The following is a 24,180-nucleotide window of genomic DNA, read 5'->3' as shown; positions in this document are numbered from 1 at the left end:
TCCAAGAACAAGATGTTACTTTAATGACTTAAAGTCTTTTAACAGTTCTTCATCAACAGAAGGGGCGTACAGTATAAGGAGCTGCACCAAAATCCTTATACCTCTGATATTCTGCTGCTGTATTTATTTCTTCAGATGTAAATAAGTTTAAGTTTGAGTCAACAAACAATCTTTAATGTTAATTTCAACTGTGACGCCTAATGAAGATATCACGGCAAGAGCGAGAACGCTGCTGCAGTTTTCACAATAATTCAGCTCACTCTGCCACTCTGGAAATCTGTAAAACTTCAGCAATATGACGAAAATCACCTGTAAGAATGCGAATGATTGTGGTCAAAGCACTTCAGCCATTATAGACATTCGACAATATCATTTGCGAGAAAAAGGACTTCAAAACTGGCTTCGGCGTGTTATGTCGTTTACTCAACTCATTGCACTCTAGAATTGAAATATCAGGTTTTCGCACACATTCTGAATTCTTTACATTTTAAAGTGAACGCATATTCCAAAGCTGGAGTATTTGACACAACGCTAGTAGGAATATTGGCTATAATCTCATATAAAGAAATATTAGTCAAACTTCCGTTAGGAGTGAAGCTGAACTTCTCAGACTACTACAGTCAAAGCTGCAATAAACTAACCCAAACCCATCACCCGTAATAATTCTTGCTTACATTTATTCAGAAAGGTTTGTCTTTTAGTGTGCTTGAAAAGTACATCAACTGTTACAAACAAAACTCAGCTTTTGAAAGAGCGGAACTTTCCCATTTCATACAGAACACACTGAAATCTTTGCTACTTACAGTAGTTGTTTAGGGACTCATTAGGCTTGAGCGGCGCCTAGTGGGATATCTGTAGAAATGCAGTCAAACAGACATACTTTTTTAAAAGGAACAAGTAATAAGTTTAGTATTTCAGGTGGGGAGCTGCGTCAGCATGCGTAGGCTGCAAAGGAACGAGTAATAGGTTTATTCCATGCTGGAAAAAAAGAAGAAAGAAAACACAACGTTTCGGCCGTGGAGCCTTCTTCAGTAGTGAGGAGAAGAAGACACCTGAAGAAGGCTCCACGGGCGAAACGTTGTGTTTTCTTCCCTTTTTTCCAGCATGGAATAAACCTATTACTTGTTCCTTTGCAGTAATAGGTTTATTCCATGCTGAAAAGAGAAGAAATTGGCAAATGCCGTAGCAGCAGCAAAGGAGATTGAATAAATAAAATTCAAAACTGGGCCATCACCTGGTAGATGACTTCTAATGTAGACCAGTCCAGAGTATTACAAATAGGTGGCAAAACAATATGAGCTATAAATACAATATTGGAAACGCAGCGCTTTAGGGAGAACCTTAGAAAAGATTTACGTGTTTGCGCATCATTTACGTCTTCTGTAGACAGCATGAGATAACAATTCAGGAGGCAAACAAAACGTCTGGATATGTAGCTAAATGCATAACATTCAAACCAAGGGCGTGTTATGTTAAAAGTCTGCAATGCACTAGTTGACTTCATTAGCAATAGCGTGTACAATTCAGGTCACCAGGTTATAAACATATCGGGCTGCTCTGCGCTCAGCCCAGGGAAATCCCTTACTGGGCTTGAGGGGACGTCCGGCCCATTCTGAAGGCACCGAACTTCATTTGCTAAGCTTTGAATACTAAAAAAAAAAGGGACTATAATAGCAGTGTTTAAAATCTTCATGGGGCGTTGACACAGTCCAGAGAGTGGACGTCTCCTGAACCATGAGCCGGAGGGCGCAAGTGGAAACTACCCGCAAGTGCACGAAAGCACTTTTTTTTTTTTTTTTACGCCAAGTGGAAGGGGAGAGCTATGGGACCAGCCACCCAGCCATTTTTCGGAAGCCCGCTACCACGGCCTGCCTGAGATCCCTGAAACCACTGGGCCACTGACGACTGCCTCTTTGCAACCTTGTGTTTCTCCAGCGGCGTGTGTGCCTGGCACCCCCATCCGAGGGGCGCTGGGCCTTTAAACGCAACAGATGGGTCTCCATGGTGACCAGCGCCTGCAGTACCGCAGCAGCCCCAGAAGGGGGCGAGCACCCCCTCCCTCCTCCCCGCAAGGAGGGACGAGGTGGTCCAACAAGCAAAGCGGCGCTGCTGAACGCGTCCCGAAACGGGGTAATAAATCAGGCACTCGTTTCCTTCTCCTCCCGAGTTCAGCCGCTTCTCATCATTTGTTTTCTCCCCCCCCCTCCACCCGTCCGCTCGGTGCACCGCTTCCTGGCGATGAAGAGCATGGTGGTGAAGACGCGGCGGCAGGGGTGCAGGGAGCCGAGCGCGTCCGACCGGGAGAGAAGTTCGCAGGCGCCGGCCGCCCCGGCCAGCGGGAAGGCGGCGGGCAGGCGGGCGGGCAGGGAGGGCAAGACGGCTCCTGCGCCCGGCAGCCTGGCGCCGGGCAGGGGCAGACTGCTGCTCTCCGTGCCCGCCCGCATCGGCAGCCGGCTGGGCCTGACCGTGCCCGCTTTCCTCAAGATGGGGAGCGCTCTGGTTTTAGGTAAGGGGGTCGCCCCGGGAGGAGGAGGCGGCACTGGGGGGATGGAAGAAGTCGTTTCGGAGGGGGGAATGAGGTTTGCATTCTCAGCTCGCCCCAAAAAAAAAAAAAAACCTCCTCTCCTTCCGTGCTAGCTGCTTCTTTTTGTAGGTGCACGGCGGAGTTTTGTTTTTTTTTGCAGGATTGTCGGAAAGTGTGCATTGTACCGTAGACGAATGCGCCTTTTTTGTTTAGGGAAGAAAACAAATACCTAGGTAGCTAACGCCGTGTGTGTGTGTGGAGGAGAGTAGCTTTGATACTTTGTTAACAGCGGAATAGCCGGCCGTTTCAAGTGAGAAAGCACAGCTCAAAAGGCAAGCTCGGTCTCGAGTGGTCGTGGACACCGTGTCTGAACGAAGGCTGGCTGAGTGTGGATATTGCACGGAGCGCCTGCTCGGGAGAGACAGGGTCTCAGTGCTGACAGTGACACGACCCTCATTACCCTCAACCTCTGGACATTTAAATCAGGGAGAGCACCGTGGTTGGTGCTTTTATTTCTTGTTTGACACCCGTCCCAGCGATTATTGCCATTATGATTTCAGCCCTGTATCCATTATACCGCAGCAACAATTTCCTGTTTTTCGGTTCCTTAAACCTGGTGAGGCGGTAGATAGTTCAGAGATACCATATTATTTCCGGCATTCTTGATTTGAGCATTTATCCTAAGCCTTTAAAGGCTTAGATAAAAAAAAAGTCATGCAAAATCTGAACGTGTTGACCGTTTGTGACGTTTGCTGTAGTTTTCAATGTGTAGCAGCTTCAGCCAAGAGCAAACACGTCACCAAACCGTGCGCAATCATTACGTTACTAAAGCAATGAAATAGCACATGGTATGCCGTGTAACTTTGCAAAGATGTCTTGATCGTTAACTATCCAATTCACTTGCTTGGCACAGCTAGCGCGATAAAACCTTTTATTTATTTTTTTCCTTGCAAGAAAAGGCAGTCGGACAGCGAAGATCACAGTGTACTCGCCCGGATGAGAAAACTACTTCGCTTATTTACATAACTGTCTCTCAGAAGAGCAGCACATGGTGATCAAAACCACAGTTCCTCACAGAGCCCTGACCCTGAATTTAGTCCAGGCAGCGTAGGGGTAGCCTGTAGAAGAGTTTTAGGTCCACTTGTCGATAATAATAATAAAAAAATCCATCCAAACCTGCAGAATATGGTGGGGGGAAAATAAGAAAAACAGAAAGTCAGCATGGAGAGATCTAAATGTACAGTATATATTGGTATATACAGGAGGTACAGAGGCATTAAGTTGATAAAGTGCAGCCTCTCCTTGTTCCTTTTTTTACTATGCATCAATAGAACATATATATATTAAACGACACTTTTCTTATCCTTTTTCAGGTGTGGAATTCGTTAAGTCGATTCATGTCGGGCATCATTGTAGCTTTGCAGAAACCCATAGCCTTTCTTCCCCGTGACGAATTGACAAGGCACACACATCTGTGACGGCTGAACGGCTGCGGAAAGATTTTTTAAAATGTTGCGTTGCTTCGGTGGCTCATAGATGGATAATACTTTATTAATCCCGTAGGGAAATTGATGTGTTACAGCAGTCCAGCCCAAGACAAGCAAAACAGACATCAGAATAGTTATAAAACAAAAGACAAACAAGATAAATAAACATAAATACATAGGTGTGTGAATAAAAATAAGTAAGTACATAGGTGTGTGGTAATCATGGGTTCATGAGAACCCTCCTTGATTTTTTTTACCTCATGTGGCTTTATCATTTCTGATTTTTATCTCATTATTTTTTTTTTGCTTGCATTAAAAATGGTGCATCGCAGTGTCGCAGTGCTTAGCATTGCTGCCTGGCTCCCAGGTTGCTTCTCTGTGCGAATATCTGAAGATATAGAATATCTGAAATAAAAATGTAGTGAATCTTTTATCAGATGCCTTTTTTTCTTTTTCTTGTAGCTGCTGTGGCTGGCATTTTGCACTGGTAAGTACTTCACTGTCATGTTTGTTATGTACCCGTTAAGTATTGCAAACTGGATAACATTAATTCAAGGACTTTAGTGTTTTTGCACATATTTTGCATTCTGCTACATTTTTCTGGACTTGCATCTTAACAAATTATCTTGCTGGAGGTTTATTTTAACTTGTCCATCACGAGTATATTTTATATCAACCTGCATCAGTTGCAAGTGGCATTTGGGGTGATTTCATTTGACCCAGGCGAAATACAATGATTAATAATTGCAATGCAAAATCGTAAGTTCGCGGCTTTTTGTAATAACCCTGTACTCTGCAACTGTGAATGTGTTCTCGCAGCTTTTGACCGTATTCTATAAGCTCTGTGAGTCTCATTGTCTCTTAATTTTCTGGGCAGGTACCATATTTCAAATCTCTTTGAAAATGACAGACATTTTTCACATCTTTCCACCTTGGAAAAGGAAATGGCATTTCGTACAGAAATGGTAAGAAAATAACATTTGAATTCATTTACGTTTCCCACCATTAGCATTGTTTATTACACTCGAACAGGAAGTTCTTGTTTGAAACCAAGCCAGCTGGATGAGGCGACTGACCTCTCATTTATAGACAGTTCTTATCTGGAGAGAGGAGTCACTTATTCCACAGTTGTTAGGTCTTGTAGCGTATACTGTGCAGTACAGTGCAAACCCCCGGCTTAAACTTCAATTTAAGAGACTTTGGCTTTAATGGGCAAAATGTTGCTAAAGCAGATTATTTTCTGTAAAAATAAGAAATAACCGTATTTTCCCTGCAATAACGGACAAAATGTAGTGCAGTGGGTAGAGGGGTAGGCAGATTGCTCGTTGTGGATGTTTTGTATGCTGCGGCGAATTTTTCGTCAAAACAATCGCTCTTAAAACACACTGGGATCCTAACAAACTGCAAACAAAGCTAAATGTCTTAAACCACACAAATAATAAAACAAGGTCCAATTAAATACAACGTAGGTTGAAAATGGCCCTGCGGGGGGCAGATTCGCCTCGGTGAATTTTAGACGGTGTCTTTATGCCAAGGTGGCACAGGGGGACAGTAGTTAGCATTGTACGGAGGCCCTGGCTTCAGTTCGGGATCCTGGTGCTGTCTGCGCGGAGTTGGAACGGCACGTTCTCCCTGTGTTTACGCCGTAGTCCACATACACACTGGTAGGTGAATTGGCTTCTGGGAAACGTGTGTGGGTTTGTGTCTGTGTGCGCCCTGCGTTGGACTGGCGTCCCATCCAGTGTTACACAGCCTTGTGCCCGCTGGTTGCCGGGAAGAGGCTGCAACTCCTTCACAGCCCTGAATTGGAAAGAGCAGTTATAAGATTAATGGATGCGTATTCACGTCACGTGAAATAAAGAGCGGGTACTGTATATGGAGAATAAACAGTGACACAGGAGCTATGTTAATTGTAGTTGTTAAACAATATATTAAATATATGTACTATACGTATAAATATACATACTATAAATCTATGTCCTTTCTGGATATATGTTTTCTCATATAACAGTGTGTTTTGGGGTGAAAAACGTATTTCATGATTTAACAGTCATTCGGCAATAACACACCCCCTAGTCTGTTAAACTGAGTGTCTGCTGTAATATATCAGATTTACATTTTTCTGAACAGAGTCACTTTTTTGTGAGAATGGGGATTTACGTTTCCTCAGTAATATGTAAATGGTGAAGTTTGAATAAAGGCATCAGCAAAGAGTAGGTTATGTAGTCAGATTTGTGTAGTTTTGGTTTCTTTGTACCTCACACAAAGTAAGATGTAGCAAGTTGCTTCTTTTTATTAATGTCATACTTAAGAGTCCAGTACAAGAAGAAACCTAATAAATAAAGTCTGCACCCTGACCTGCACAATGATCCAATTATTCATATTCTTTTCCTGCCACACATCAAAAGAAGTCTCATTTTCATCTTTGAAATATCTCACTTTTTTCATTACAGGGGCTTTATTATTCATATTTTAAGATTATTATTGAGGCACCTTCATTCCTCAGTGGTCTGTATATGATAATGAACGACAGGCTCACAGAGTTCCCTCTTGTTATAAACACCCTGAAGAGGTTCAACCTGTTCCCTGAGGTGAGTCGCTCACTCGCAAGGTTTTTGTTAAAGCGTAGTCTTTGTTTAAGAACATATATTGCCTGGTTGCTCCCTTAAACTGTTTTAGATATTGGTGATTAGATCATCTCTTGAACTGATGCTTTGTTTTTAGATCTATATTCTGGACTCCATCTGTTGGAAGGCACTTGCTGTTAAGACATGACATCAAAAGGAATGCTGTTAATTTACTGAGTCATTAAATGATCTCTGTTTCAACTGAGGGGAAATATGTAACTCCGAACCTTGGCCAGAATGTATGAAGACAGCATCCAGTGTTGAACTGAGTAGTCTGGTATCTATTTAAGAAGTGAGGAAGATGGATCCATTTGCCTGTCTGTGCTTGGCTCTTCACAGTAAAGCCAGCGGTGGTCTATAACAATCGAACAGACGCGGTGTAAGCAGTGAACATGCTGAAAGAACAGCATTGGAAGACTTGTCACTAAAAGACAGTCCGGGCAATACAATACTGTATAGTACAGTAATATAAATTGGATTCATGTGGCTCATTATTTTCAGTGTTTTACATAAGCTGTACTAACGTGATGTATAATTAAGAGGGGAGGCATTGTTTCATTGAGTTGTCAAAGAAAAGTTGTAACGTTTCTTCTGTTGAGGGAAGGTTCAGAGCCCTGCAGTTCCTTGACTGTAAAGCAACCACCCAGTGCAAGCATCTTGATTAGGAGCACAACCAGAAGCTCTTTGGTCTTCAATATGAGCTTATACTTTCACTGTTTACTGAAGTGTGTAAAAAAGAGAACAAAAGGTTTCTTTTGCAGTCCTACAGATTGTTATAACAAGCTTATGTGTCTTTTACTGAAACAGTTCATTTATTTTATAACTCGGGAATTATACTTGGTAGACGTCCTGTGTGTGTACTTAAGTACTTTATTCACACTTTAATGGGACTTTGTGTGTGTGTTCTTTTTTTTCTTGCAGGTGGTCTTGGCCAGCTGGTACAGGATTTACACAGGCACAATGGATTTCTTTGGTTTTCCAACTAAAATCTGTTGGACAGTCAACAGAGGAGAGGGACTGAATCCTGTAGAGAGCTGTGAAGGTAAATACATGGCTTTTTTTTTAATTTTAGAGCTAAATCGCATTTCTTTAAATATACTAGAAGGGTAATAATGAGTGCTGCTTTTATCAAAATGAGCTTTATTTGTTTGGAAATAATGTATAAATTCTTAATAAATCTATAGAGGAAAATGCTCAATATTAAATCAGCTTCATTAAATCATAATGAAGCTGATTAGATGTGGCTTTTAAATTTGGATATGAAATAGTTAAATGTTTTATCTTGTTTAACTGTTTTTGTGTGCAAACATCTACAAATTTTATTTTGAGGATAAGACTTTTTGAGAAACATTTTGTGAGCAGTTCATGCAGTAATTGCATGAACATTGATGTTCAATTTCTTGTTTTAGGTATGTAACAGTTGCCCAGTACTAGCTTTTCCAATGTTCAATAACTGTTTTGAATGTTTGTTTTAGATGAAAAAGTATACCATAATGCCGTCATTTCTTCTGAAAGTTTTTGTTCATTTTTGCTCGCACAAAGACACGTGAAAGAATGTATAACATTAGCAGAGCTGTGCTGTACGTGCAAGGCTATGGTAAAGAAAAATATGTAAAAAAAAGTGGTTGCCGAGTCAATGATCTAATGATGTGAAGCAATACTTAATTGCACCATGTTTCTGTTCTTGTAAGACCATCAGAATAATAGTATTCCAATACTTCAAAACTTGAAAATAAAAAATAATAAAACATAGGTCTGTGAATTGTCAGTGTTATAAAGTTGATTGCCCTGTGGATTAATTGCGTCTGAAAGTGAAATTTTTCCATTTTTCAAAAACTGATGATAAAAATGAGTTTTCTGATATTCAGAAATGATATAACTATCAGAAGTAGGATCTGTGACAAAGCGGCAAGTTTGTCAGCACTCTACACCATGTGAATTATGTCTAAAATTAATGGTATTATTTTAGGGAAGGGGGCTTAGCGGGAAATTTCACTAAAACGTCACTTCTCTGTTTATGTTCCTTTTGACTTATAGGTTTGGGAGATCCAGCTTATTTCTATGTTACATTTGTGTTTGTACTAAATGGAGTGATGATGAGTTTATTTTTCATCTACGGCACATATCTGAGGTAGGGACATTTTCCCAGTTAAAACAATTTATTTGAAATGTCTTTTTAGAAGCTAAGTGAGATCTGCTTTAAGATATCTATAAAGCAAGGAGAGAGAGGTTTTATGTTTAAGGTAGTTTTGAAAATTATTCCAAATTACCTTTTTACAAAGTTTATTCAGATGAGAGTTGAAAATATAAAGTGTCATTTTTAATGCTGTTTTCTTATTGTTGTTGTTTTTTTTTTGCTCAGGTTTGGCTGAGTTGTTTTTCTTCTTTGTAATGTATGTTCTTAACCAGATAGCTGTTCATCTTTCCTTTTTTTTTCCCCTTCAGTGGAAGCAGACTCGGTGGTGTCGTTACAGTCCTGTGTTTCTTTTTTAACCACGGAGAGGTACGTTTAACCAGAAGATAGGGGGGTCTCTGATCAGTTGAAGCTAAACACCCCCATTGTTGGTCCTCATTAATCTTCTTCACTAAGAACAGAGTGGAAATTTTGCTCAAGTACCGTTTTCTTTACAGACTTTCCAGAGTTATCCCAAGTAGGGTGTGCTTATTTGTGTGGGTCATTTGCTAATTATTCTTTATCTAAACGTCTTCTTACTGACTTCTACGACTACAAAGATCAAATACTGTACATAAAAACGTACAGTCTAAATTAGATTGCTTTTGACAAACAAATCCTAAATGGTGCACTACGTAGTAAAAGGAGTGTTACATTATAACCGGCAGAGAACTAAGAATAATTGTAAAACAGCCAAAAGCGGAAGCATTGATGATTTCCGAACCATCTTGGTACAGTAGGTCTTAAAATGATCTACCAAAAGTTTTTTTCTCCGGTTCTCTGGTCTAGTGAAGCTGCATGATGGGACCGTTTGAGCTCAACCCCTTCGCTCGGCGCTGTCGTGTTTTCGGATACAGACTGTGCTCACACCTTCCACTGTGTGTCCCCCCCCCCCTCAGAGCACCCGGGTCATGTGGACGCCCCCCCTGCGTGAGAGCTTCTCCTACCCCTTCCTGGTTCTCCAGATGCTGCTGCTGACACACATTCTCAGGTGCGTCTCACTGTCCCGAACCCGCTGGGGTTCACGCCCTCCTCCGAGCTCGTTGTATTTCAGCAGGACGTCTCCCACAGTGTGCTTTCTTCTTTCTCCTCTTTTACGGACTGGTGCTGGCCCCGTCATAGATCATAGCCTGTGTTTGCTCCTGGTTACGTTACAGTCGGCTCACGATTCAAATGGTCCGCATACATCCGAGTCATTAGGGCAGCAGTTTAGCTACATTCTTCGGGGCAGCTTCTCAAACTGGGCTTTTCAAGACTTGAATCTTTTTTTTTTTCCCCTTCTCACCCTCTTTAGGACTCCTAAACCAGGAAAAAAATCTTTTGTCGCACTTGGTGTTTCGAATGTCTTATTCATGCTCCCCTGGCAGTTTGCTCAGTTTGTCCTGCTGACTCAGGTAAGAACTCGAGAGGGCTGTGTGAAGAGGGCTTGCACTTCTAGCCTGTCTTTTAAGGTGGACAGTGTTCTAGGAAGTTTTGGAAGAGTAAAATAAAGCTGTGGTGATGGGTAATGTAGATGCAGTATGTTGTTTTCAAAATGTCGATGCAAAAATATGAAAATTGTTCTAGGCAAAACCTGTTTACAACACGCAGGTCTGTTAAAAACTAACTTGCAAAAGTACTTCACATCTGAAGACAGTACACTTGAGTCTTAAAATAACATGTTAAATCGCACTTCATATTCAAGGTTTGATGGGTGAAATTATGTGTTTAAAGTAATTCTGTTAGATTACGTTTATGTCCTGTTGTCATTTCAGATTGCTTCTTTATTTGCGTCCTACATCATGGGCTATCTGGTCTCTTCAAAGCTGCAGTCTCTCTTGCTTACCCACATGGTATTATGTTCCTCCTCCTACTCACATTTATAACAGTGCTGTGTCTAATTTAGCTGCTTATTTTATTGCAGTTGTTTAAAATATTTAAGAAGAAATCCAACCTGAGCATTCTTAGGTAGTTAAAGTATGCCTGAACATTACAGGTTCATTCTGTCAGATTTTTAGCTGGTAGTTTTCTTTTTTGTCCTCAGTCAGGATTTTAGGAACCCAAGACTATACGGATAGAGAGAGTGTCTTGAGTGAAAAATCTAGGCCTTTCTGCATCTGGGCTGGATATTCATCTGTGTGGGCATAAGGCTAAGTGCTAAGGGCTGATTTGCTGAGGAAATAGGAAGGGATGTGGGAAATTTGAATCATTTGTTTTAATTATTTAAGTAACCTTATTAATAATTGAAGTATTTTACAAATGTACTTGGGCGTGAAGTTATTAGACGTTAAAACATACTTATTCTTAGCATTTAGAATAGACTGATGGCTATAAATCTTTTTTTTTTATTTTTGAAATTTTATATTTGCAATTTAAAGACGGGAAACGATCCAAACTGCAGTGTGAATTTATATAAGTGCATCATCTGTTTATCTTGGAATGTTTTGCTCATTAGATCATAGTGCCCTAGGTCAGGTTCAGTCTTTTCGGTGTTGTTAAATTCATATGAAATATGGACGCAAAAATAAAAGCTTAAAGACTTATTTTGGCTCAACGACAGATGATTTTTTGCTTATTTTACTAGCAAGATGTAGAAACAGAGCAGTGGTATAAATACAAAGTATGTGTTTTTTGTGAATTATTGCTTTAATTTTCAATTTAGACCTCACCCCTGCAAATATGTGACAAAAAAGCAGAGCATGAAGGAAACGTCACAAAATAGTGCAGTACCTAGTACAACAAAGGACTCTAAACCAGACCTTTACAGAACATTGCACAAGCACATTTCTGTATCGATAGCAGCGTCTCAGGCTGACATCGTGGCAGCAGCTGCGTAGTACAATTGAGGTGTGGGTCTTTCCAAAAGCAAGATGTCATGAAAATATCTCAGCCAAACAGATGAAAAAGCAATAGCAGGACCTACCCAACCCCTTCAAATGATTTTCTTAACAGCTGTCTCCCCTTCCAGAAAAAAAAAAAACAAGTTTGTACCGACAATATTAGCAGAGAGACCACTGCCAACAAAAGTACCTAAAATCACGCTTTTTAACTGCGTTTTTTTTTCTACTTTCCAGGTTTCGCTGTTGGCTTGCTTTGTTTTGATGTTTGGAAATTCCATGCTTCTCACCTCTTTTTATGCATCTTCGCTGGTATCGATTTGGGTGAGTGGGCACTGTCAAGTGTTACTGTGAGAACATCTGTTCCGGTTTACCTCGTACTTATCGCCCCCCCAACAAGCCCAGACCCAGCAGTCACTAACTTCGCCCAGCAGTTTTTTTTTGGTTCTACTTATCCATGTGCTGTTACAAGCCCGTGTGACTTCGAAAGTAGAAAAGGCTCCGACAACACTGCGTTTGTTTCAGTGAGGATGCGTTACACATGCATGTGTGTGTATATACAACGTGTTATTCCTTTTTAAAATATTCCGCCGTTAATATAAGCTTCTTCATTCCAGGGTGTTGTTGCACTCAAAAAAGAAATTTCTCAATACTGCAAACCAGGAATTGCCACATGGGTAAGTTCTACGGCGTGCCGTAACAAAATATCCTAAAAAGATGAATCGTGTTGAAATTGTTTAATCATTTCCAATGTTATTTAAACTGAAATAGTACAGAACAGTAAAGCCAAAGCTTTTGGCTAAAGAATAAGATTTGTCAGTATTATTGTCAGTTTGCATCGCCAAGATTTGAAGTTTTAATTAATTTTAGATAGATATATGCTTATAAGTTATCTTTTAATTCTCAGGTGGCTGAAGGTCTTGGCTGGTTTATATCGACGGTGATTTTGAAGAGTCTGGCTTCTGCAGTTCTTGGAGCTGCTGATGACGTAAGACAGCATAGACTTCTATAGATTTACAAGCCCAATGTAAAAAACACAATAATCCTCCGGAGCATTTCAGTATAAGCTGCAAAACAATGGCCGAGTTCAGTGGTAAAAAGTTAAGTCACTCCTCTTTTACCCTGTTTGGGTTACAGTTGTCAGTGCTTTGTGTCTAGATGTATTGTAAAGAAAATAGCCTTTTAATTTAATTACACTTTCCATTATGAAACAAAGTTTTGTTGAAAACTCTCTGCTTGCTCTCCAGTTCCACCTTGCCCAACCAACTACTGTTGTCTTTCAGCAGTTAAAAGCTAGACCTCCATTAAGACTTCAGCCCTGATCATTAGAAATGTGGAAAAAATACTTAATTTAATCCAGCAGACATGGGTGCACTGGGAGAAACTGGTGTACTTTAGACATCTTGAAATGAATAAATGAATTGATATTTGAGCTGTTTGTATTTATCGGATGTTTGGTTGAGTTTCAAAACCAGAGAGGATCTCGGAATATCAGTGGTACAGCTCTCCCTGCATCGCTAGCAGGATGTTCAGCATCAAAGCCTTATGAATGTTGTTTTTGCTAGATGCCTATCCCAATTTTCCTTGCGCTTAATATTCTTTCTTAATATTTCTTAAATTCTTAATGGTTTTTTTTATGGTGTCTTTTTCTCTTCAGGCACACATAAGTAGTCTGATCAAATCAAAGTTTACCAGTTATAAAGATTTTGACACAATGATGTACACCTGTGCAGCTGAATTTGACTTCATGGAAAAGGAGGTGTGTAACTTTATATTTATCATTCCTTTTATAGCTTCGATATTTGAGAAATTACGCATGACTGTTTCTAAATAACATCTGTATTTATCTATGGTATTTTATTACAAAATTATTTGTAATTTACCATGTTTTTCAAACCCATTCATGATAAAAAATGGCAATGCATGAAAAATGTTCTTTGTGATTTATCTGGGCCATACTGTTTTTCTTGTCAAAGGCTCTTAATGTTCCTCTCTTTTCAGACTCCACTGCGGTATATAAAAACATTGCTGTTCCCAGTAAACCTTTTAGTCTTCGCTGTAATTACTGGAAATGTAAGTTTCATAGTTATTGTTGCTATTATTTTTCAAAACACATGCTTTGTTGTGCGTTTTTTTTTTTAATGCATGGCATCAAAATGACATTTTTTTTCAGTTTTTGTTTAGTCTCGGAAGGCACTTCCATGAAATGTTTAACGTGGGAAGTTTTGGGATGTAACCGGCACAGGGGTGGAAAAGACAATGAGAACCGTACCTGTCCCTCTGCTGGGGCTTCAAGGCTGGGCGACCCCTGTCCTGAAGCAGAACGTTTCTAAATTTTCATCCCATCTCGGATATTGAAGACTTCATTTGTCCAATGAAGTCGCACGTGAGGTGGTGATGTTTATAGCCTCTGCTATTCTTCTCATGCTTGAAGAAAGTGGATAAGAAGTGGCCACAGCTGATTTCCAGGTGGTAATTAGGAGGTTCCCCTAAAACTCATGGACCAGGACCCACACTGGCCGTGGAGAGCCACATTCCAGTTTTCAAAGTTACTCTTAAATCATCGGGTTGTAAAGACTTACAACTCATAAGTGATTGATTCATTTAGTAAGTTGGTCCATTTACTGTAAGTCTGGACCTGCCAGCTGCGGCCTTTGAGAGCTGAAAGGCGTCGCCATCTTCGTTTTCACTGGTCTCTAAATGGAGTGATCAAGACCAAACTGGCCCAGCCGCCTAGAAAACCTGCTGTAGTCCTTTTTCCGCGCACTGGATCATGTGGACTGAAGAAGTGGGAGGGGTTGACAGGTATACACCCCGGAGGATGTGTCAACGGCTCTTCTGTGACGCAGCGCGAGCTGCCGCAGTGAGGTGATCAACAGCCCCTCAACTGAAGGCTCGAGGGGATGGGCAGAGAATAACTGCTCTCCGGTTCATTTTTATAAGAATTGGGCAATAAAAAGAGAAAAGGGGATAACTAAAAACTGTGCCCTGCAATGTATACATCAGTTGTACAGAATATGTTTTATAATTATCGATTGTTTAATTTTACAGACGGTAAAACAAGTTTGGAAGTTTTTGGGACAACAGAAGACTGAACGACCTGAGACTATGAATCTGCAGAGTGCTGATCAGTAAGGAGCTTTTTTACAACCTCCCTTTTTGACTATTGTTGTTGTTAGTTTTTTTTTTAAAAAGCTTTCAACTGGTTATAGATTAACAAACGTGGGGTATTGATGAAAAGATTCCCGTCTAAAGTTTTCATAAGGTGAGCTTTGGTCTTTCATATTTCAGACTGTTCTTTTCGAAACTTTATTCAGGTAAATTTCATTTTTATATTAATCTAAAACCAGAAATTATTTAAAGATTGAATCCTGCATGTTGAAGAGATGATGCTTTTCTTCCTGTGTGAAATCATTGTAGTCTCTGCTTCTTATTTCAGGACTGCGCAAATTCCAAATGGAGAGGTAAGACATTCATATGTCATCGAAGCTACATTATTTGTTGTGATAGTTTGACGTTTGTCCAGTGCCTCGTGAGTGGTCCCCACTGATGTACATCCACATTATCTTTAATTTCTGTATGGAATCATTCATGCTTATATTTAGAGATGGAAAAATTAAGCACAGACATTTGTGGTCATAATGTTTTACAGCCTTTTTGGCCTGCTTTACCCTGATGATTACTTGAATAAACTCCTGGTCAGTCCAAGAGTTATTCTTTGAGTGATTTTCTTTTAGACAATAGGCAATATGCCTGATTTGAGAATCTTAGTGAGTTGTCATTTTAATTTTGGCAATTAAAACGCTTACAGAAACATGTGCTCAGTCATTGAGATTATTACCTGTTAATGATTGTTTTCTTCTTTTTTTTAGATGGTTTACCATCTATTACAGCTAATTGCATTCACTGTGCTTGCAATCCTAATTATGAGGTTAAAACTGTTCCTCACACCTCATATGTGTATAATGGCCTCGTTAATCTGTTCACGACAGGTAAGTAATGAATTACTACATTCAGATTCTTTGTATTTTAATCACTTGTGTTTGAGCAAGTAACTGTTCAAGTTCAGTTTAGGGTAGAGAACGACACACCATATGTTTGCAACAAAATTACATACCCTTAAAATCTACGTGTAAAAACTGTTAACCTAAAACATTCATTTATTTTGACATGAGAAATATAAACTTCTAGTTATTTCTTCATTTCATGTTTAATAGAGGTTTGCATTGAGGTAAAGGCATTCAATGCCAGATAGCTCTTATCTATAGAATCAGATCAAAGTTTTCCTCAGAATCAGCAGTACAGTTAGAAGATTTCTGTTTGGCTCTTTCCTCGGCCAAACAATTTAAAGGAAATTAAATTGCTTTTAACGTGTATGACTTTATTAACTTATTTTATTTGAAGGAAAGTGGGGGGGACTGATTTTGTTTTTTAACTTTTCTTCTTTTTTTTTCCCCACTGATGGCATTTTTTATCTTTTCAGCTTTTCAGCTGGGCAGGACAGAAGTACCGGCACCAGCTGCTGGTCTTTGGGATTCTTTCCATTATGGCTGTTCAAGGGGTGGCCAACCTGCAGAGCCAGTGGAGCATCATGGGAGAATTCAGCAACCTGCCCCAGGAAGAGCTGCTGGAGTGGATTAAAGCGAACAGCAGGTCAAGTGAGTGCCGAATGTTCATGGGCTATATGCCAGGTCATTGTGTGATGGAAGAGGTGGAGATGCAGGAAAGAGGGGGCGTATTCAGGCAGTCTTGGTCATTGGGTCGTTTAGAAGCTAAGTGAATCTCAAGTTTCTAAAAATCTCAAATTAAAAGATCGTTATACAGTTCTCCGTGCTGGTGGACAGTGTCCGCTTTGAAACAGGAAAAGGGGGAGTTCATGTGGTTGGGTATTTCTGTTTTTGAAGTGTTGTCATCCGCTATAGTGAGGGACGATACTACTTCATTAGAGCTGCAAATGATTCCATTTTTGCTGCGCATCAACGTACCTGTGATGGAGAGCTGAAATACTGTTGTTCCACAAAGTTCAGCAACCTGCCAATAATCACGTAATTCTGCTTCAAAACCACTCACAAACATGGTGGCCCAAATTAGCAACATGTGGACTTGGAAAAGTAAAGAAATGGCAGTCCTTTAATACTGCAATAATACTTAAATTCTGCCTATGAGTTCCTGCAATATAATTTTATTAATATATTGCAGTAATTGCTGCACATCATTTTTATTTTATGCAGGAATGTAAGGTTAATATTAAATAAAACATTTGTTCCGTGGAGTTAAACTTCCACTTGCAAGCATGTTCATTAGTATAGTTTTTAGCGTAAGTCGGTATGCTGGATGGTGGAGATCTGGCAGGTGTTTAACCCCAAAGAATTTATTTTCATCTGGACAAAATCATACTCCAGATTTGACTGTATTTATGCCTCTTGAGCTTTTTCAGTGGTATGTGCAGGGATCTAGCAACATGGATAGTGTTGCTGCCAGATCAGCGTGCCAATTTCTGCAGATTTGTACAAACCAGTACCTCCAACTGGCATTTTAATACCATGCTATTATGAAACAAGACATTGCAGATGCTGTTTCAAGCTTAATTGGAAGTGTTTATGTAAATTGCAGCTCTGCAGAATAACTCCTGTATTCTGCGGGGGACAGTCAGAAGCTTCAGTAAAGACAGTTCTTTTGTATTTCCCTTATGACCGCATGAATCTCATTGTTACTAAAATTACAGAATAGGAAACCAAGTTAGCATGCTCCAGAAGGGCCCCAACAGCTCACGTTTTCAGACTCTACCACATCGAAAATGCAGCGTTGCTGGAAAACAAATTTGCTCCCTACACTTCCTGGCGAATTTCCTATGTAAATCTAGGCCAAATTAATTGAATGGCAGTTGACCCAGCCACTTACTAGTTGTCAGGCTGCAGGATCAGATCTTCACATAAGGTGTTACTGATTCACCCTCTGCAGTTAAATGCCATATTCCACCTCCTTTATTCTAAAATTATACTGTCTTCCTCAATTAGACAATCGAGAGAACTTTATAAGGTTTCTGAGTTGCTGTCAAAGCTAAAGGTTGATGTGGTTCTGTGCCCTACAAAGAGGAAATGTTTAATCTTGGCATCGCCTGTGAATGTTGGTACACAGTGCCTTGAAAAATGTCCTATTTTGTTGAATTACAAATGATGATTAATAGAACAATATTCTAGCAAGTGAAATGTATCCTGGCAATCTCCCAGAAAAGGAGGGGTGGAAGGAGAAAGGGATAAAAAAAGGAGATCGGGGATGCTAACTCGGTGCCTCGCAGCTGTGAAGCTCATGTTCTGGCGCGAGTAACTGTGAGAGTGCTTTCAGACGCAGTCTTTGCTGGAGCCATGCCCACGATGGCAAGTGTGAAGCTGTCTGCCATGAGGCCGGTCGTGAACCACCCGCACTACGAAGACGCAGGGCTGAGGTAAACGCATCGCCCAGCACGCCTTCTGTGTTGACTGAGTTCCTGTCTTAGACGTTCATGAAAGACTGCCTTACAGCTTGACCCCCAGCGTCGTATTCCCCTGAAAGTCCATGTCTTCTGCTGCTCTTGTGTGCATGTGTGTTTCTTGGTGCGCCTGAAAATAAATGCCAGTTTGGAGTGTCTTTTATGTTTCACTGGATTGCTGAGGAAAAACTGTAGTAAAATAACGTTTTCTAAGAATGCAGTGTGTCCTGTCTTTAACGGTCTTCCTTTGAATGGATCTTGGATACAACTGGCAAAATCTGTTGTACAGGCAATGAACTCCCCCCTCAAAGAATGGACAAAGTCCCATAAATGGACAATGGATCTGGACAGCATGACAACAGACTGCCCTCAGAATAACGGCCCGTGTCCAGTAAATGGGCAGAGAGTGTACAGTACACGTATACTTTTGACCATATTCCAGTGCTTTGGAGCTCAAAAAAGCCCTCGCTGCTACTTGAACTGAATCTCGGCAATACTGGATACCCTTCCTCTGTAAAGGCGATATTGTATTTGCCTTGTTAATTTAAAAAACTTTACAATGAAAATCAAAGCTTTAGCAAACCACCTAATGCTAACCTTCATAAATGAATAATTATCGGTTTCTAAAACTTAACGAATAACATTCAGTGCTTTTGTTCCATTGGAGGTTTGTTTAGAAAATCCTATTGCCTTACTACACTGTTCACGTGGAATTTATTTATTTTTTCTGTTTCTGCATCTCTTGACTTCTTCAGGCAAAGGACAAAGCTGGTATATGCAATGTACAGCCGAAAACCTGCAGAAGAAGTCAGGGCTAATTTAGTGAAACTTGGAGTGGACTATTTTATTTTGGAGGATTCCTGGTGTACAAGGAGATCCAGGTAACACGCCTTCAACGCTCTGCATGTTTTGTACAGAAGTGCTAGTTTTAGAACAGTCCATATTAAGGTGGGGTGTTGGTAAACATTACATTTTGTAACGGTTTTACTTCTGTGTCAACTCCTGTATTGTGGCAGCGTTCATTAATGTAAAGGGTGCAACTGTAAGACTGTAGGTTGTAAGTCGTACCATTCAGAGAATCAATATGCTGATAACATTTTAAAACTAACAGCGCTTTCCTGCCAGCACAGAGGGCTCAAGTTTAAGCAAGGAGATGCCTGTGTTAAAAAAAATTGAACGTTAATGGTTATTTTAGTATGTCTCTTTTATTTCTATCACTGTACGTCTTTCAAATTGACCTCTTTTCCAACTTCTGTTTTATGTGTGACTATAGTTGTTAGTTTTTAAAGGTTATCCGTTAATTAAATTTCACTTGTGGACGTGACTGCTTTTTAAAATTAACTGGAAATTGGGAGGACTAACTATATAATTATACTGGGGTGTCTAGTTACTACATAAAATAATTCAGTATGTTCCCTCTTAAAGGCGGTTTCCCCTACCTTCTCATTAGTTTAAAAGTAATCCCTTACACACTTGAAATTATTACGGATCGTTTTTAAAATGAAGTCTTTTAAAAAAACGGGCGTTCAGGTATGCTCAAATGGTATTGATGTATCAAAATTGAACGTGCGCCCTTCATTACCGCAAATCTTCATTTAAAGCATAAGGTTACAAACCATAAGGCATGGATAGCTTCGCTGGCTGATTTTACTTCTTTTTTTTTCCCTGCATGATTTCACATCTGAGTATTTATCACAGTTACGGCTGTAAAATAAATCGGTGCAGAGCAGGATTTCCATGTGCCGGATTTACGATGCGTGTCCGAAGTCTGTTCTGAATCCGAATTCAGTTTGTTTTCTTCTTCACTATCCCAGTGAAAAGGCAACTTGAGCAGATACACCAGCACAGAGCAGAAGAAGGTTTATAGTGCTTGCAGTGTTGAAAGTTGTACTTTGTATTTACTGTACATTAAGTACACTTGACAGATTTTGTTTTATTCAGACCTGCTGTAAATGCATCTCTGTTTTGTAGGCCGGGCTGCAGCATGCCGGAAATTTGGGATGTGGAGGATCCCAGGAATGCCGGCAAGATACCCCTCTGCACTTTACTAGGAAGGGATTCCAGACCTCACTTCATCACGGTCTTTCAGAATAATATTTATAAAGTTCTCAAAGTTTCTAAAACTACCAAAGATAGGTAACCAATGACAAAAAGCTTAAACGTCTTGCTCGGTGCATTAATGAATTCACTCTTGCAGCAAGTCTGCTGTTACTTTTATTGGATGCGTCTTTGTTTGTTCACCAGGAACCGGAGTGCTCATTAATCCTTAGGTCTACAATGTTTTCGTGTTTTGTTTAGGTTTTCAAACAGGGTATGCTGACTGTGTAGACAGGTTTTAATAGCTGATATTCAGGTGCCGTTGTAGAAAAAAAAGTCATGTCCAGTGTGGCGCAAAATTCTCTCTTAGTCATTTTTTAAGGTGTCTATGGTATTCGGGGAACAGCATCTACAAGCACGTCACCTATTTAGATTGTATTTTTGATAACAAAATTGAGAAAATGCTTCTTCAGGTGAAGCTGTGCAATAATACAAAAAAAAATGCTACGGCTTCTGCGATATGGGCAGTCATGAAAGTGTTTATTCGGACACATGTTCCCGAACAATTGCAGAGAACACAAAACCAAAAAAGTAAATATCTTGTCTTTTTTTTTCTTGCCGTTACGTTCATATTCACTGGCAAACAACCAGTACAGGAAATTTACAGTTCAGCTCAGAACTCAGAAATCCTTTCTTTTGTCATTTTTGCTATTGAGACTTTTTGCTTAGATATCACACATTCCCATATTGAAGCTGACCAATAACCCCCACGTTTGGTTTTTAAAAGCGGTTGTTTTCAAGGGTTTACGTTTTCATTTCTGTACCTTGTTGGAAGACACTGGAACACTGAATGTCTGTAGTCGCAGTAATTTCTTTGTCACACCTGCGTTGTGTCTTGTTATAAATGCATGTTTAAACCTTTATGATTATCTTGTAAAAATCAGATAACGGATTTTGTCTGGAGAAAAACCACTTTGAACAACGACAGTCATGCATGTAAGTTACATGAACACAGGTCCTAGAGACTCCAGTCATCATTACCCATTCATACGTTACTTGACCTCAGGTTTAGTACTGTCCGGTTGTGCTTATTGCCTGCGGCACACTCTAGGAACCAATTTAAAACAGAAGTGTTTGTGTGAGGGGAGCTGTTCTACATGAGTCCTCATACTCTGGATTTGTAAGTGTTAGGAATTGTATTCAGGGACTAAAGTACACTTCTTTGGTCTAAACATTACCTCTCTCTACCATGGAGCAATAAATGTATAACATTTTTACCTTACTGTGTCTGCAGGAGTGAAAATCGTACTGAATATATTTATATATATATTGTAATATTTCTTAGTAGTTACCCCCAGAAGACTCCATCCACAGTTGCCTTGTTAAAAGTATTCACAGCTGTAGCCTGCTGTACATGTTTGGATATTGTTACACAGAATTATAAATGAATGTATGGTATATACAAGCTTAGAAAATGAAAATACAAAAGAGACATTTTTTCTGAAATAGATTTTAACAGTTTATTCCAAACCTGGTCTTGGGAGAATCACAGTGCAGTTTACCGAAATCTGAAGGGGATGACTCGAGACAGGAAGGGTCTTGTTTTTGCAAGTGTTTCATTTCCAATTTCTACTGTAAATGAACGTCTTTAAACAATTTACCTGCTAGAAACTGAACTAAACAACTGTTCAGTTCCAGCTCTCCAGTACCAGGTTTGGCTATCCCTGTATTACAGCAATAACTTTATAGAAATTCCATTAAACTTGGAAATAAATGTGCCCTTGGTTTTTATAAGTATTGTAATATATCCTGTTCAGTATTTATAAACTTTAGAATACATTTATTCTTTGTATACTGGATGGATTATAAGGTTATTTGCTAAGCTCTTTTGCTACTTTAATAGGTTTTTTATATAACAAAATTGGGACACTCATTACAGGCGTGGCTTAGGGATCGAGGGGTATGGTAAATTCTCCAAAACGGAGAATCCTGGAAATAAAAAATGAGCTGACGATCTCCATGAAGACTACCTTCATTACCTAGAAAGCATATTAAATATACATATGATCTTTTAAACTGATGAGAACATGGAACTGTGAATGTATTTGGAATGGCAAGGGTGTACCTTGTGTCTAGAAATAGCTCTCTATTTCTGTCATATCCATTATGAAAATGGATCTGGTCAGTTTCTATTGCCATTGTGGACTCTTGAAGTCCTTCTACATAAGCTATCACCTTGTGCTGCACTACCTACTTGGCAGGAGATAAGTACTGCTAGCTTCAGATAAATGTGTGGTGTCTTTTTCAACTATTTCAGGAAGTGTCCTTCTAGAATTTTATAAAGTTAGTCTTTATTTTAAAAACTCACATTTGATCTTTTTCTAGCTTTCACGTCAGTTGTTGTGGAGCATTGCGTATTGCTATTTAATACAGTTCAATTTGATACTTTGTGTTATCTACAGTAGCATTGTTATTTACTGTTCCTATAATGCTAAGGTCACTCTTTAAGTACATTCTGGTCGACCAATTACAAAGATTCATTTATGTTAAATTTTGGTCTGTGAAACTAGTCGTATATTAATATTATCTTCATTTTGCATTTGGGAATCTTGAGTGTCACAGGTTTCCTTGCAGTTTTTTACACATAGTTAACAAAAACAAATATTCTTAGTTTTGAGGAGTGTTGTTTTGACCTGCTTTGAAATTGCACTGAAGTAGCACTGGGAGTTTCAAGATCACTAATAGAAAGCCAAGCATAGAGAAGTAACACAGCATCTTGATGTGTTATACACATTGGTTTAATGTTTCTGCGAGGGTTTTAAATTAATAAATTACATGGAATAGCAGTTGGAATTCTGCACTTAGGATGACCGATAACACAATCTCTTTAGGAACTTTTAAGGTTACCCTTGAACTGAAAGAGATTAACTTGACCAGTATTTGCTCAGTTTGCACTTTTGCTTGGTAACCAGTTAAGTTCAGTTCAATTTATTTGTCATATGCACAAGTGCAATGAAATGCTTATACTTTTGCAGTAAATAAGTAATACTGGTCAGATTATTACTGTTTATGCAGAGTATCGGACCAAGTGCACATCTTGTCCTTATTACAGTTTTCATCTGGTGTAGTCAGAATGGTTAGTTATTAAAAAGGTGAAAAAATACAAACTTCAGAAATAGATCTTCTGAAAAGACAATGAAGACATTGTGATGCATTGAATATTTATTTTTATTTTTGTGTTTTCTTGTGGCAAATATTTCTTAACATGGAAACTGTTGTTCAGTTCAGTAAATGTGAAACACTATACTGGCATCTGAGTTTATTTTCTGTTTATGAATAACTTTAAAACCCTGACCTGTCTTAACAGCTGTGATTGTCACCCTTTGTGTAGTGCATATGGCATAGACTTTTTAGATCAGCTGAATGAGAAAGGAGGTTTGAATTTAATTATAAGGTGTGTATGTAAATTATTTTTAAACTGCCATTTAAAAATAATGCTAGTGCCATTTTGGTTTTAACTGTGGCTTGATAAAGTCTTAATGTTTCATGGGTATTCTTTTGTAAAACAGAACATCGAATTTAGAGGATTTTTTTTGGGGGGGCAACAGTTTTATTGAAATTCTTTATTATTTTACTCTGTGTAAACCTGCAGGAGGTATTGAAATACTGTATACATTTTTTGGTTCAGAACAGTAATCTCAGTGCTATGAAGGATTTTCTCACAGCAAAGGTTATGGACCTAGTGAAGCTGACTAGTTGCATCTTTTAAATGAGAACAGCATTATCATACATTTCAGTATGGATTTACAGTTTATACTTATTATATAATCTACTTTGTTCAATTTTCTATGCTCATGATGCTTATTTTGTCTGTATTTTTAAATAAAATGTTCTTTATTACATATTGAGTTGTTTTTTCCTCCAATACAGGAATGTGCTGGATAACGTTTGCTTAATTTTAAAATGCATAACCTCGTGCAAAAGATCGCCAATCTCTGTTCACTAGTGAGAAGTTAAGACATTTTGAATTTTGCCAGAAAAAAGTTA

General features: G+C 39.2%; 1 protein-coding gene across 2 annotated transcripts; it reads left to right on the top strand.

Annotated features, from left to right (window-relative positions):
• Positions 1-1,986: 1,986 nt before the first annotated feature.
• Positions 1,987-24,037, top strand: dpy19l1l (dpy-19-like 1, like (H. sapiens)). 2 transcript variants are annotated; one of them, XM_069195206.1, is made up of 22 exons: positions 1,987-2,506; positions 4,474-4,498; positions 4,889-4,976; positions 6,465-6,602; positions 7,560-7,680; positions 8,676-8,769; positions 9,084-9,141; positions 9,711-9,802; positions 10,106-10,205; positions 10,566-10,643; positions 11,865-11,951; positions 12,245-12,304; positions 12,535-12,615; positions 13,285-13,386; positions 13,629-13,700; positions 14,679-14,758; positions 15,067-15,091; positions 15,500-15,619; positions 16,111-16,285; positions 17,973-18,072; positions 18,852-18,977; positions 20,068-24,037. In XM_069195206.1, exons 1-22 carry the CDS (start codon positions 2,002-2,004, stop codon positions 20,234-20,236), a joined length of 2,496 nt encoding a protein of 831 aa, XP_069051307.1. In that variant the 5' UTR covers positions 1,987-2,001; the 3' UTR covers positions 20,237-24,037. The 2 variants fall into 2 exon arrangements, with proteins under 2 accessions (XP_069051307.1, XP_069051308.1); XM_069195207.1 differs by lacking the exon at positions 6,465-6,602.
• Positions 24,038-24,180: the final 143 nt, after the last annotated feature.

This window comes from Lepisosteus oculatus, chromosome 10 (genome assembly GCF_040954835.1).
Source record: "Lepisosteus oculatus isolate fLepOcu1 chromosome 10, fLepOcu1.hap2, whole genome shotgun sequence".
Classification (NCBI taxonomy): domain Eukaryota; kingdom Metazoa; phylum Chordata; class Actinopteri; order Semionotiformes; family Lepisosteidae; genus Lepisosteus; species Lepisosteus oculatus.
Note: the sequence above shows the minus strand (reverse complement) of the source record. Positions and strands in the feature narration are given on the sequence as shown.

Bases quoted from the DNA above. Each gene is read 5' to 3' on its own strand.
- dpy19l1l (XM_069195206.1), top strand. From the start codon at position 2,002: ATGGTGACCAGCGCCTGCAGTACCGCAGCAGCCCCAGAAGGGGGCGAG. The intron at 13,387-13,628 runs GTGTGTAACTTT...CTCTCTTTTCAG, and splicing joins TTGACTTCATGGAAAAGGAG to ACTCCACTGCGGTATATAAA. The intron at 18,073-18,851 runs GTAAACGCATCG...TGACTTCTTCAG, and splicing joins TACGAAGACGCAGGGCTGAG to GCAAAGGACAAAGCTGGTAT.